At 44.6% G+C, this 14688-nt stretch overlaps 1 protein-coding gene across 4 annotated transcripts; it reads right to left on the reverse strand.

Annotated features, from left to right (window-relative positions):
• Positions 1-1284: 1284 nt before the first annotated feature.
• On the reverse strand, positions 1285-10571 carry LOC103707475 (inactive protein kinase SELMODRAFT_444075-like). 4 transcript variants are annotated; one of them, XM_026804817.2, is made up of 10 exons: positions 10124-10566; positions 9880-10019; positions 9481-9620; positions 5358-5767; positions 4460-5164; positions 4146-4306; positions 3684-3760; positions 3272-3590; positions 2939-3177; positions 1285-2254 (listed from the first exon to the last, which is right to left on the reverse strand). In XM_026804817.2, exons 1-9 carry the CDS (start codon positions 10401-10403, stop codon positions 2974-2976), a joined length of 2436 nt encoding a protein of 811 aa, XP_026660618.2. In that variant the 5' UTR covers positions 10404-10566; the 3' UTR covers positions 1285-2254; positions 2939-2973. The 4 variants fall into 4 exon arrangements, 3 of the variants coding, with proteins under 3 accessions (XP_026660618.2, XP_026660617.2, XP_017698416.2); XR_003385800.2 differs by lacking the exon at positions 1285-2254 and having other exon boundaries at positions 2580-3177; positions 3272-3603; positions 10124-10571; XM_026804816.2 differs by lacking the exon at positions 1285-2254 and having other exon boundaries at positions 2580-3177.
• Positions 10572-14688: the final 4117 nt, after the last annotated feature.

Here is a 14688-nt window from a genome sequence, read left to right on the forward strand (position 1 = left end):
TAATTATGCCGGTATAGCTGCAGGAGCAGCGAAGGTACGAAGCCATTATGAGAACAACGCTTTGGGCCCGCTCCCACACTTTTGCCAGGCAGCTGAATTCGGAAAATCTGATCCCACCTAAAGCATCCATCATGGTCTAGTTTAGGAGATTCTGCCCAGCATTTGACGTCAGGCCAATTGGAGCATAAAGACAAGGTCGCCTCCAAAACCAAAACAGGATTTCATGTCGGCCATAATTTCCATGTTCGGCTATCTAACCTCCTCACCAACAGAAGAAGCCAAAAGTTGATTACATGGCTTGAGTCTGGCAACGGTTGAGAGCTAATGCAGCTTGCTTCCTCAATCAATAAATAGCTTGAGCTCAACCAGATCAAGCTTGGAATAGTAAGTAACAAACAAACAAACGCCGATGTTATTTATATATATAGACGTGTTATTTTAATTAACATTTACATGTAAACATATATATAGGTGTGTATATATATATATATATATTAAAATTAATATAACTTATATCAAAATATTGACTATGGGAATTAGCTCAGGCTGTATGTACGAGACCACTAACTCCGACCCACGAGATCTATCGAACAGGGAGCAAGCTCATGGTTACAACTCAAAGTTAAGTTCTGACTCAACAGATCACTTATGCTAAGATTTTCGTTTCGATATTCCAGTCGCCTGTGATATGATTGAGCAGCCAAAGTCGGTGGCATGAAACACGTCGTTCGCGTGCTCCCAACTGACTTTCTCCTCCTCCTGGCTCCACAGCTGAAACAATGGTGCATTAGCAACAGCTGCTTCTTCTCCAAGCCCCAGCAGATGATGGACGTCGAATATATCCAGCTTCAAACATTCGCAGACTATATATTCTTATTCTAGAAAATTACTGATGACGTTCTTTTTTTCAAATTTATATCCATTATTGTTAAAATCACGTTTTAGTGTCAGAGCTATCTTGGGCATGCACTTTGGCGGACAAGCCGCAAAATCATTTAACCATCACGTCAGCTTCAGCTTGTACGCTACCAAAGGACCTTTGGAGAGAGCAAGAAGATCGTTGCCTTGTTCATATGGGGATCGGAATTCAAAACTAGCTAGGTCTTCTGAGTTCATAAGAAAAACTTTAGGAGAAAACAAATATCAAATTTCAGAATTAAATCTACAAGATCCAGATAATCTAGTATGAACACTATTTTCAGATTCTGATCCTACTGTGGTTCTTCAATCAAACCAAAAATAATTTTAGATAGTATCTGCAGCGAGACAAATTGCAGAACCTGAAACCCAAACCAAAAGCCAAACTTGGGGGCCCTCAAAAAGAATCAATACTAAGAAGAAGACCTTTTGTTGAGTTTAATCACTGTATCGATGCTTTCTGTAAATCATTCTGAAAGAAATTAGAAATCACATATTTATTCATCTGCACACCCGACATCCCTTGTGTGTGAATGGACCGGCTGATGTGCATACATGCACTTTGATAGGAAATTATCTGTTCCCCATTAAAAAGTTTGATAAGAATCTCGATGATATGTTGCAGCTAATAATCTTGTTTATTTTCCATCAATGGCTACATCCCAACTGGTCAATTTCCGCAAGATACACACATATCATGAGTTACTTGGCCAATAATCCAAAATCCACCTCACACAAGCCTTTTTCTCTGTATCTATATATTGCACTGGCTTCACCGAGTTCCTCGAGTACAAATACTAATTTGTGCTTCCTTTTCTTCCTTACGTCCATGGGAAGAAACCACAGCTAGCGTCTTCTCTCATTTGTCCATCTCCTTCATTTCTTGTTACGATTGCATGGGCCTTGCGCGACTCTTGAAGCAACCACAACCTCATCCATGCCATCTTACGGGAAACCTCATTGCCACCTTGCTGATTGCTATGTGAAGATATGAGCCCTTGTCTAGATGCAACAAAATCTGACCTTCTCTGCTGTTACTATGCATGACAGGAATCTTTGGAGTTCTCCGTGATCAGCTTATCTCCAATATCAATGGCATGCGGTTATACTCTACAGATGACCTCAATGGCTTCATGATATCAAGGCAAGCTAAAAATGGAAGGGAATAATGCCCGCTTAAATTAAAGTTCTTGAGATCCTGCCACAAGATTTCTTTAGCTTTTCTACACTTGCTAATTAATGGATCTCAACACGAGAAACTATGCACTCAAATCCTGTGACCTCTACCGTCACTGTCTGCAGATGCAACATGATTAATTTCTCTAGGAGAGGGGCCCTGGATGAGTAAATTTATATTGACAAGAACAAAGACTTTTTATATACAGGAGAGGTGGCAATTCAATAATGCTGACACTTGGCGTAGCAAGCTGCGATTATTCCATCTCTTTTTACCCTGGGATTGTATGGTAAGTGTTAATAGGTCATCATGATGACTTCACACAAGTATGATTGAGGGGGACTATACAGCGCCCAAATCAGGTTCTATCCTGTGCCAGTGGCTGCAACCGAACTAGACTAACACAAAGTCAGAAGAAACCAATCTGGAAAGAAAATGATCTGAACGACTCCAACCAATCATGCATCAACCAAAGCAAGCCAGGTCAAACAACTCAACCAATCATGTAATTGAATTAGGTCAGCATTAGGTGGTATACTAGATTAATTAAATTTGTTCCTAAAAATACCACATGGATGTAAGAAAAGAAACATCCAGCAGCACCTTATGCAAAGACCAAGCAAAGCTGAACGAAGCAAAGCTGCCCACTAAAATTGTCACAAAATAGACACAAAAAATAAATCGAAAAAATTAATTATTTTATACCCTTATCCAAATCCCCCCCGAAGAAACCTTTTTCCACGCGAAACAGATTTTGTATCTGATAGGTGTAAGACCCACAAACTTTAACTAACCTATACCATGATCAGCTAATAATTTGAAGAAAAAAATTAATCAACGTACGTCTTGGGAGCGGGATGACTCCGAACATGAGCAATTCAGCGGAAATGAGGCCAGCTTCTCTGATCACGAAGGGCCCGCATGACAGGTTCCGGGGCGAATCTCTGGGAGAGGCTCGCAGCCATTGCGTTGTCTTGATGCAGGATCCGCGGACAGCAGCTCATGCGGCCACTTCGGGTGCCCACGGAGTCGATGTCAAATCCAGGATCGACGACGGCGTCTCCTTCCAAAATTCTCAGGACCTGTACGTACGTGGTACCGTACAAGTTCGAGGTGACGAACGGTAAAATCTCCAATTTCCGAAGGTGGATGGAAGGAGAGCCGGGGAATGAATACCTTTGACATGCCAGGTCTAGCTTGCGGATCGCGGCGGAGGCACATCGACGCAGCACGAGCCATGGAGCGCAGCTGCCGCGAGAAGAATCGGGCTTGGTCCCAATCAAGACGCGGATCCAGGAAGCGGCCCACAGCGCCCTGGTCGGATGGCCGTGACACGAGCGGCCGAGCCCATTCTACCAGGAATTGCTGGCCCTTGGGCTGGCTGGCGTCCAGGGCTCTTCGGCCCGTGATCATTTCTAGCAGGACCACACCGTAGGCATACACATCCGCCTTCTCCGTCGCGACTCCATGCTCGATGTATTCCGGTGCCAGATACCTGACAATGTTCGCTAGTGCCGATGCATTACTTCCCTCCCAGAAAAATGAATATCAGCCGGCACCATCAGTCTGCGTGGCAAGAGATGCGTACCCGAAAGTTTCGGCCACATTAGCATCGGCGAGGGGCGATAACTCCGTTTGCCATCTCGAGCGGCTGAAGTCCCCAACCTTGGATAGAGGCGTGACGTAAATTAGCACGGCGACATGTATAATGTATTCAAGCTTATATTTTCTATGAAGTCGCCAGTTTAGATCTTGAAAAATATAACACTTCTAACGATACAGAATTACGGATTCTGGGTTCGCACAGAGCAGCAAACATTCTAGCTAGACTGGGATGCATGTGGAGTAGCATAGCTAGCGCACTCTCGAGGACACAAAAGAGATGATAGATGCATGTTCTTCTTTTCTACCGATAAGACCCAATTGACATATCCTGCTTTCTGTTCTTTCTCTTTTCTTTTTTTTTTTTGTGAAAGAAATTTAGATATCATGTCATTATTGTCGGTGAATGGGACGGTTAAGGAAAGAGGAGGAGAAGAAGAATATATACCAATGGCTCGTAATCATGGGTGAGAAGGATGTTGTTGGGGCGCATGTCTTTGTGGACCACAAACCCTACCCTGCAATCCTCATGGAGGTACCGTAATCCTCTCGCCACCCCCACCGCGATCTTAATCCTTGCGTGCCAATCTAGTGGTGCTTTTCTTCTCCCTGCGCGGCACAAGCCCACACATTCAATAAAGAGTTAGATATGCACGTGGAGACATATGTATATATGCGTCGATAAGTGTTAATTAGAGTTGACGTCGACATTTTCTTTGGCGAAAGGTGCTCGTTTGAAAGAATGCCGATGAATAATAATACCATATAGATGGCGGTCCAAGGAACCATTGCAGATGTACTCATACACCAGCACCCTCCTCTTCCCTTCCACGCAGAACCCAACCAGCATCACCACGTTCCTGTGCTGTGCCCGGCTCAGCACCTCAACCTCCTCGCAGAACTCATCCTCCCCTCTGACATCGCTACCACCCGCCGGCTTGAGCCGCTTCACTGCCACCACTCGCCCATCTTCCAGAACCCCTCTGTGGACGCATCCGATCGCACCTTCTGCCACGAAATTCTCATTCGAGAACCCATCGGTAGCCATCTCGAGTTCCCGGTACGCGAACCGTCTTGGAGGCTTTCCGAAGACTGGAGCCTTGTGTCGGCACAGCGAACATAGAGGAGGGGGTATGGATGGGCAGCTTCCAAACAGGGAGACCGCCTCCCTCACATCGGAGCCATAGGTGCTATAGCAGTCCTCTGCTGCGAGGTCCGGGTGAAGTCCGGCCTTTCCGATGGCATAGCCTCCTCGATTTGACTCGGCAAACATTTCTTGCAAGGTTTTAGCGGAGGGAGGAGGAGGTCTGGTTTTGTGGGTCTTGCGGCTCTGGATAAATGCCTCTTCCGCTGCAACGTGATTCTGAGGAATCCAACAGACCCCGCGGTTATGTGCAGTCGCAGAAGATGCTGTTGCTGGGTGCGAACGGCGTTGCGGACGGAATCCAGAAGAGGACTCTCTGCGAGCTGAAAAAGCAGAGGGAAACTTTTTAGTACAAACTTCCAAACGATTATTCCACCCGAGTCTTCAGATGGGCCGGGCTTGGCTGACCAAGCTCGCTTGCCATGAAACCAGGCAGCTAAGCTCATAACAACTTCAAACAACAAGTAGCGACGGCCTAATTGCATTATTGCTCGGTTCTTGGATGGAGGACTTTACCTTCAGCTTGGAGGAGGTCCATCCCAAGATGAAATGATAGAGGGCTTGCTACACCGCCGCTGTCTGAGTCGGACGTACCTGCATCATCCGATCCGACACCTTCTAATTTTTGATTATGGTTTCCTTCATCAACAAAGATGGAAGAAGCTCTTCCTATTCCAGTACTTGATCCTGCTTCTCTAGTTTCCTTATGAAATGAAGTCTTCACATCATCAGGTATGGCGATTGGTTTCAGTTGCCTGTTTGGAAACTTTTCGCTGCAGTTTGGAGAACACGCAGAAGAGAAGGGAGGAAGTGGTTCATAAGCTCCTCCCAGGTTGAGCCGCAGCACTTTGGCGCATGAGCCTCCCATCACCACAATGTTGCATTGCAGCTCCTCCATGCAGGGCTTGATCTCCTGCTTCAGCTGCCTGTGAATCACGGACATTGTTATGGAAATCAACCGGGGTGGTCATGTCTACACAATTTTTTCGAGGGGCAATAGAGGAGGTCATATCCATATACAGAATGATACGGTATAAGATGATCCGCGTATATCCCGGCCAGAAGTGGATTACCGCGCGAGTTTGCCATACGCCAACGCAAAGGAATGCTTGAGCGAAGGAATTCAACCAAGCACTCCTTTGACTGGCAACGCCAGCAACATCAATTAGTACACTCGGTACCTGCATGGCTATGACACCCTACAATGCCCCAAGATATTAAATGAAAGAGGAAATGGATCGACAAAATGGTCTTTTCTTTAGTCTTTCGGAGAAAATACTACTGAACTATGTTTAAGGACAGCAGCACCTACGCAGTTTTCCCGCCCTTCTTATTGTACTATGCTCAACCGAAGGATTTTGATATTTGCCCTTCGCATTCCCTTATCTTCTGCCACTCCAACTAGCCGGAGAATCGCAACGCCGTATCCAACCAGTTCTCGATCGGTTGATGGATGGGCAGTAAAATCCTAGGATACATCTAGTCATGCAAGTGATCGTGAGTAAGACAAATGGGCCTGGAGTTTGTTTTATATATCCCTGGGAATCGGGATCACGTGTGGACAAACGTGACAACACGCAATGACGGGTCACTAAATCGCTTTGCGGAACCAGAGAAATTTCTCTTTGGAAGGGCGACAAGGCCCTGATATGAGGAGGGAGACAACTCGTCCGCAAGCCTGGGAGGCCAAACGAAGGGGACCGCGGGACGTCGCCCACCTTATCTGATTATGATGGACAGAGATATATAACCCATACAACCTGCTCGCAGCAGCAGATAGACTGGCATTGGCTTGCCATGACTTGCATGTGCGACAGCTGCCAGATGCAATTAGAGGATCGATGGTCCCGTTTCAAAACCATTGCAAAAGAATGGAAAACAAAGGAAAAAAAAAAGAAAAAAAAATGTTTTTCCTTTTTTATTCCGTTATGTTCAATATATTTCTGGGGTTATATATATTCGTATACAGACTCCATGAGGAAAAAAATGATACGGGCTGATATAGAATCATATTAACAAAGAAAAATAATACTTGCAGATATAAGTTATTATGTAAACTCTAATATCACTCTAACAAGATCATGCTGATAAAGAAAAATAATACTGATCGATACAGGATCACACTAACAAATAATAATAATAATAATACTAACGGTACAGGGTCATGCTAATAAAGAAAAATAACATGGGCTGATACAAGGTATTATGTGATCTCTAAAATTATGTTAATATCTCTCCTTTGAACTCAAGATGGTACTATAGATACTAACTTGAGTTTAAAAATTAGATTACGAATATACCTAAACACTGACATACTAGATCAAGAGCTGAAGTAGCAACTTAAAAACTGATGTGATAGACTAGGAGCTGACTGAGTAGCTCAAAGGCTAACGTGGTGGTAGATCAAGAGTTGCTCTGACAACATAGAGCCTGATGTAGCAGAACACGAGCTGATATAGCATATTAGAAGTTGAAACAACAGCTCAAAAGCCAATATGACAGACTAATATGTCAAGCTGATGTGATAATATGCAGAGTAGAAGTTGACATAGCAACTTCGAAACTGATGTAACAGATCAAGAAGCTTACGTGGCAAACTGATGTATTTGATAATGCTGACGTAGTTAACTAATGCGGCAGAGTAATGCATCAACTGATACGGCTGACTAACATAGCACACTGGTGTGCTTGATTAATGTGACAGACTGACATATATATCGATGTGGCTGATTGATTTGTCTGATGATGTGATAGTGAGAAGACACATAAAAGATGATAGTTGCAACGAGAACAGAGCTCAGAGAAAAGGCAACCGAAGGTTGACAATCCTCATAGACAGAGGCACTATGAAAGAGAAGCAATTGACCGATTGATTTTATGATAATGTGGCAGCAAGAAAATACATAAAAAATAACAGTTGCAACGAGGACAGAGCTTAGAAAGAAGGCAACCAAGGATCGACAATCTCCGTAAATGGAGACACCATAGAAGAGGAGCATTTTGCTTTGAACTGGATAATGAAGGACCCAAGGCAACAAATAAAATCGGAGATTGAGAGAATGGAGCCGAGCGACGATGAGAAGAGATGATCAAAGATTTGAAGCGGAGGAGAAAAGAGGTGGAAAAGAGCTGCGGATCCAAAGAAAACAAAGAATCTTCGAGTATTAATCTACCAAAAATAAAGGATATACAGATCTACTAATGAGATCAATATTAATTTTTTAGAAAATAGAGCATCTGCAGAGAAATAGAAGGTCTGTGGATCCACCAAAAAATAAAATTTTTTCATATGTTGATTCGCCCAAGAATAAAGACCGATAGATCGACAACGGAGATTTTCAAAGCTTCTAGACATAGCAATGACGACCACAATAACGGCGAAAAAGATGGTAGCGGCAGATTAGGTGATTGTATACTTATGTACGGACCCTATACAAAAAAAATAATATAGGATGTTATAGGATAATGCTAACAAAGAAAAATAATACTTCTTGATATAAGTTGTTATGTGATCCTTAAAATCATTCTAATAAAATCATGCTGGCAAAAGAAAAAAATACTGGCCGATATAGGATCATGCTAGCAAAGAAGAATAAGATGGACTGATACAAGCTATTACGTGATCCTAAAATTATGCCAACACTTTTAAATACAATTTCAAAGTTATTTTCTTTTATTTTAGAAAAAAAAACAAGGCAAAATAATTTTCATTAAAGCCTCACTTTCAGGTGGTGAGTATGAGAAGTTGTCAAAAATTAAAAGCTGAAGTTTTCTGATCTCTGTCGGGCAATCAAAAGGTTCGTAGATGCGTGAAGTAAGTGGATTGGGGGTGCCATGAAGTTTGTTCCATGTGCTATCTTTGGAGGAGGCAGGCCATTATTGACTGCTTATCCTCTACAACGCTGGCTGCAAGAGTTTCCTGTAGCATAAGTCCCTTGGCTAACAAGAGACGGCCACATGACTTGCATCGCATGGAGCTCAAACGAGAGTCTTATGGATTTTTGAAGAGCTGCGTCTCTCTCTCGCGCGTTCGAGCTCCATGTGCTGCAGCAAGGCCCGCGGCAGTTTTTTTTATTGGCTGCGTGAGGGGGTTGGTGGGGGTTGCAGGAAATTAGAGAATATGCAGCCCCTTTATTTGATAAAATAGAAGGGTATGATCGATCTTGGCGTTCATGAACCATAAACAGGTAATCAAGTTATGATTAGGAAAAATCGAAAAATAGGAGACAGGACAGCCATGTAAGGTAAAGATTAGAATATTACGATGGAAGATTAGCCATCGCCAAGGCGAATGGAGACATTACTAAGCTCTCCTTCCGGGGGCCATTGCTGCAGTAACTTCCATCCAAATCCACTGGCGCATGGCTTATCTCTATCTAGTTTCCTGATGATGCGGTACGGTACAGACGCGCCTTGTGGCGAGTGCCAGAGCAAGCGACGAGGATGCCCTGCCGATCGCTGGAAGGACCGATCTAGGTGCTCTCGGTGTGGGCGCCAAGGGCAGGTGCCAGCGTCTAACGCTAGCTGTTATCGTTAATCTCTGCGAGAACTGGCGGGAAGGATGCAACCACGTGGAACACCAGCCCGGCTACAGTAGCAAGATTGAATGCTATATCAAAAGAAAGTAGCGAAATATTACTTGTCAAGCACGATCCAGTTGGCACCGACACTCTTTGATTCCGTGGCCACCATGCCCCCGCCACCGCCGCCGCCGCCGCCGCCGCCGAAACCCGCACCTCCACTCGACTCCGATCCCACGACCTTTATCCTCATGCTAATCTGCCATCATCAACGCCGCCACCACCATCGCTCCCATCAGACAAAAAAGACATCTCCCATCATCAGAAGTAATAAAAGAAATGATACATATATATATATATAAAAGGAGGAAAGAGAAAAGAAAATATAGGAAAGCCTAATGACGGTCATGGGTCTCGGAGTGAAATGTTTCCTCCATCCTCCTCCCCCTTCCAATACAAGAAAAAAAAAGAAAAGATCTCCATGGAGATCCGAAAGAGTTCAGAATTTCCATGGATACCTCGTTCCGGCCGTCGATCTGCAGCGCCATCTGGGAACAGGCGGCCGAGATCTGGCACCGCTCGCGGTGGCGACGGCTCCCACTGTCTCCGCCGCCGCCGAACCTGGGGAAGCCCCACGGTAGTAGCCTCCGCCGCCAACCTCCGAGGAAAGAAGAACGGAGCAGAGTCAGAGTTATCCACTAATATCATCGGCGAGGGATGGAGGAATGGAAAAGGGATCGAACCGCCTTAATCATTACTTACCACCGCGGGCCCCGTGGTCGGACAGGACGGCGAGGAGAGTGACGAGATCGCCGGGGCGGACGACGTGAGTGAGGGCCCACTCCAGAGCCGTCTTGGAGATCTCCCGCTCCGCCCTCACCGCCACCACCACCACATTCTCCGGCGACATGGGATCGATGTTTCGCTGCCTGGCCGGACGCTCGAATCTATCCAGGATATATCCTCTTTCTGTTTTGTCTTCACTTTCTTTCTTTAATGCAAATTCTCGTCTCGTCGCCTCTCTCCACCATCTCTCGCGCATGCGTTTCGGTGTCTCTTCCTCTTCCTACTCTCTCTCTCTCTCTCTCTCTCTCTCTCTCTCTTCTGGGAAGAGGTGGCACCGCATCAGGAAATGGGAAGCGCCTGAATGCTTTCTCACCGGAAGGTGTCGGGACCCGAGCATGTATATATAATATAGGCGCTACCTCTCTCTCTTGGTTGGAGAAATTACATCTTAGACGGTCGGCCGCTCGTTCTCGCATACTTTCATTTATCAAATGCTCTTCTCAATGCATGGTTATGGAAATGAGCTGCTGTGATTGACCGTATATACAACCGTGTAGGATATAGTTGCTCGATTGGACGGGCATAACCAGAACTTGTCCTAACGGGCTCATTATTTTCATTAATAATATGAATTTATATTGATTCTGAACCAGGTATAACTAAAGTTTGAATCAAACGTTTTTCCAAGTTTAAGGTTGAATTATAGTTCACCTAATTTATCAAAAGTGGAGACTTTGATGTCTACCACACTCCCACTCTCCTCATCCTAAAGCTGAGGCAACCGAGGGGTTGCATTCAGCAATAGAGTCGGATTAATTTTTAATTCTAGTTTAGTTCAAAATTAAATTCTAGTGAATTGATTTTTGACTTCTCAAATTAATTAACAGCCTACATGAGGATATTGTTGCTGTCATCCACACTTTTTTTCTTTTTTATTATCAAATTAATATATCCAAGTGGTCATGTGCAGCCAGGTCATCGAATTGATGAGTGTCATCAGTCATGTGAGGGCGCGTGGGTTTCGTGGGCCACTTGGCCTGTTCTGCTGGTCCACAGTTGCTATCGCCCTCGCTTTCGTTGTATGGCAGCGGCTTGCGGGAAACAAAACAATACAAAAGAGTCGTGCCACAACAGTTGCTTAACAATATTAGGCCCTACAGCTATCATTTTTATTATTAGTATTACTTTACTAAGATTTGACCCGTGGTCCATTAAGCCATTATTCGAATACGTAAAATCCTAATCCGTAGGTTAATCCCGGTTGCAACTTCGCCTAGGATACAGGGCTGTTTGGTCCATCCAACTAATTTTCCTTTTTCTATAATGACATGATCTAACATGAATCAAAGGCAAATCTTCAGGACATGCCCACACACCCACACACATTAAAGTCATCAGCTCTAGACAGAAAAAAAGAAAAAAAAAAGAAAAACAAATCATCGCCATGTATCATAATTCATAAGAGAATAGGTATTCATATCACAACAATACCACATTTTACATCAATCTCCTTAATCGCACTAATCCCATCCTGCTACATGGCCTAAAGCTTTTTATTATTTATTTTACTTTGCATATCATTTTTGGATCCACAGCATTACTCTTACTGATTGGCCACTGTGCCTTGCTCTTGGGCCTCTTTAGCCCACATTTGGGTTTTCCTCCAGTGAGCCTGTTCTCGAGGGATGTCATCGCGAAGGGAGGTTCTCTTGGCTTGCCACGTATCCCATCTCACATGTCCCAAGCACGCATATGATAAACAAAAAAGTTACCTAATGGATTCTCACCAACAGGACCGAACAACGAAAAATAAAATAAAAAAAAGGCGAACAAGAAAGGGGGCTTCAGTATGCGGTCACCAATCACCCCCCCTTTTGCCGCTCGCTCCTCTCTCAATCATCCTCCCCTTCCCTACGTAACGCCACCTCCCGAATTCTTCACCTTCTCCTTCTCTTCCGAGATCACTTGTCTCGTCCCTGTCCACATTCCGTGTAAAATCTAAAGCCCTTTTCTTCTGATCCATCAATACCTCCTTCGGATACGCTCATCCCTGATCCATACCGACACTGAAATTTAGGCCCGCAGACAGAGCATGTTCACAAATGGAGGTGTTGGATTCCAACAGGATGAAGCATGCCGTGTCACGCTGCTGGAGGCAGCCTTAAACGATGTAATGCCCAAGTCTTTGAAGCGGCTGCAACTTGAAGCAAGCAAGCTAGATTTGTGTGTCATATTTCTTTTTCTTTTCCCTATATTAAGAAACGGTCCAAGGAGACCGCATGAGCACAGATATGGGCCCTCGAGCGCATTCACCCTATTGAATGGTTCCTGGAAAGAGGAACCAGCCCATATCGGACAAATATCCCAAGAGCCCAAGATGGAACCAAGCCGACATAGCCCACTAAGGCCCAACACGGTACAACTAGCAAAAAGAAACACGGTGGCGCGCCCGGAAACCCTTGGTATCGTCTCGCCCGTATTCGGGAAAGAAAGCTTCTCCGCCCATCGTTCTCCCAAGGCGCTCCGAACTCCGTCAGCAGAGATCTCAGAACAGCAGCAAGCGATCCAATTGTATATTCGCGCGAAAGACCAATGCAACGTGCCGCCAGCAAAACCTCAGTATATATGTTGATGATCCCGGCATGCAGTTATGGAAAATAGATGGCAGGCCGTCTCCGACATGAATAAAAGACATGCTGCAACCAAACACCATGACCATGAATCCGGAGAAGCTCTTTTTTTTTTTGGTTGAACCGGAGAAGCTATTAAAGATTCCTTTGTATTCCAAGCACGTACGGTTCGGTATTACATCGACCGATACTGGGCCGATCGATTCGAGACGCGCTGCCAAATAATTAAAAATTCATACGCATGCTGCGAACGGTACACATATGTTACAGAGACTCCTCGTGACAATTACATATGCGCTAGGGTCCTAGCTAGAACCAGGAGATGAGATGGGATGAGACGAGATGGCGAACACGCCCGACTCCCATCTCCTGATCCTATGTGGATTAAAAAGAGTACTTTGACGATGATGAACCTCATCGCGCGCGGATGGGCTCAGCTCGGGGCGAAGCGATCCATGAGCATCCAGATGGTGGCCTCCGAAAGGGCCACGCCCCGCGTGGCCATGGCCTTGTCGCCGGTAGCAAAGGACTGGCCCCTTCTGCCCACGAGATGCCTCTCCATTTCCTCTCCTCCTCCTCCTCCCACCGCCGGCGAGGAAGGACTGCGGGGCGACCCGGCATCGTCGGCACTCGCCCTCTTCTCCCTGAGTCTAGCGAGCTCACACGTCCAGATATCCACCAGGCTCGACATCTCTCTCCTCTCCTCTCTCTCCCTCTTGTATTGGTTCTCTCTTCCTTCTTTCTCTGCGTGCTGTTCAATGTGGCTGGGTGGAGGGAGGTGAGAGCATGGATGGAGGTATATATACCAACACCCACGGCCACGCAGACGAAGAGAAGGAAGCAAAGCAAAGAAAAAGAAACGAAGCGAAACCTGCGGCTCAATTAAAGCCGAGGTTTAACGCGGAAACGGGGGGCGCGTCCCCCAGATATATATATATATATAATTATATATAAAGAGAGAGAGAGAGAGAGAGAGAGAGAGAGAGAGAGAGAGGAGCCCCTAGGAAGTAGGAACCAGGGGGCTCGCCAAATCCATCTGATGCTGCAATGCACATAGAATAGCATATTGATTAGATGAACCGAACCGAACATCGACGATCTCCGGCTTCTAGGGCCGGGTGTGGGAAAGAGGTCAAAAATAGAAAAGGGCTCAAAAACCAGCGGCAGCGCGCGGGCGGTGCAAAATACAGCTGCTCCGAAACGGCTGGCTAAAGACCCACAGGTCTTTCTGGAGGCGGCGTCGTGTACGAAATTGGTAGCTGGACTCCACACCACGAGTCTTCTTTCTATACTAAGAGAGAAAAATATATAATATAATGTTAGAAATTAAGTAAATTAAAAATTTTAGACCCTCCAGAGTCCAGAATCTTGAATGATAAAATGATAAAACGCTTTTTTGAGAAGTGGTTTTAGCTTTAGAACTTGTAAAAGCATTTTTGTAAAAGCAATACCACACCCTCAGATTAAAAGTTACCAATGGAGCTGCATAGCAATGGCTACTCTTACATCATTTATTTTAATGTATATTTCGTGTTGCACTCATAATAAATTTCCAACACAAGCAACGAGATGCAGAAAAAATGAATGCATGAAATCATGCAATATTGCAAATAAGTTTCTTCTTTTCAAATTTCACAAATGAAACTAGCACCTTCTGTATTAATTTTCTATATTTTGTTTGAACAATATGATATCAAGGACTAATGCCCATCATAATCAAATCTTGAATTCGAATTTGAGATCATCATCATTTATTCTCTCCCATCTTCTTTATTTTTCATTATTATGTTATTACTATACTAACGTCTAGGTTGAAGGATATTCTCCAAGAGAAATCTCTTAGGGTTCATTTAGTTGGGATATATCAGATTATAGGATAATACAACGATTTTTAGGAATTATTTATCTGAA

This window comes from Phoenix dactylifera, chromosome 6 (assembly GCF_009389715.1).
Source record: "Phoenix dactylifera cultivar Barhee BC4 chromosome 6, palm_55x_up_171113_PBpolish2nd_filt_p, whole genome shotgun sequence".
Classification (NCBI taxonomy): Eukaryota; Viridiplantae; Streptophyta; class Magnoliopsida; order Arecales; family Arecaceae; genus Phoenix; species Phoenix dactylifera.

Bases quoted from the DNA above. Each gene is read 5' to 3' on its own strand.
- LOC103707475 (XM_026804817.2), bottom strand. From the start codon at position 10,403: ATGCGCGAGAGATGGTGGAGAGAGGCGACGAGACGAGAATTTGCATTA. The intron at 9,621-9,879 runs GTATCCATGGAA...TGATGATGGCAG, and splicing joins AGATCGACGGCCGGAACGAG to ATTAGCATGAGGATAAAGGT. The intron at 5,165-5,357 runs GTAAAGTCCTCC...CTGCTTTTTCAG, and splicing joins GGACCTCCTCCAAGCTGAAG to CTCGCAGAGAGTCCTCTTCT.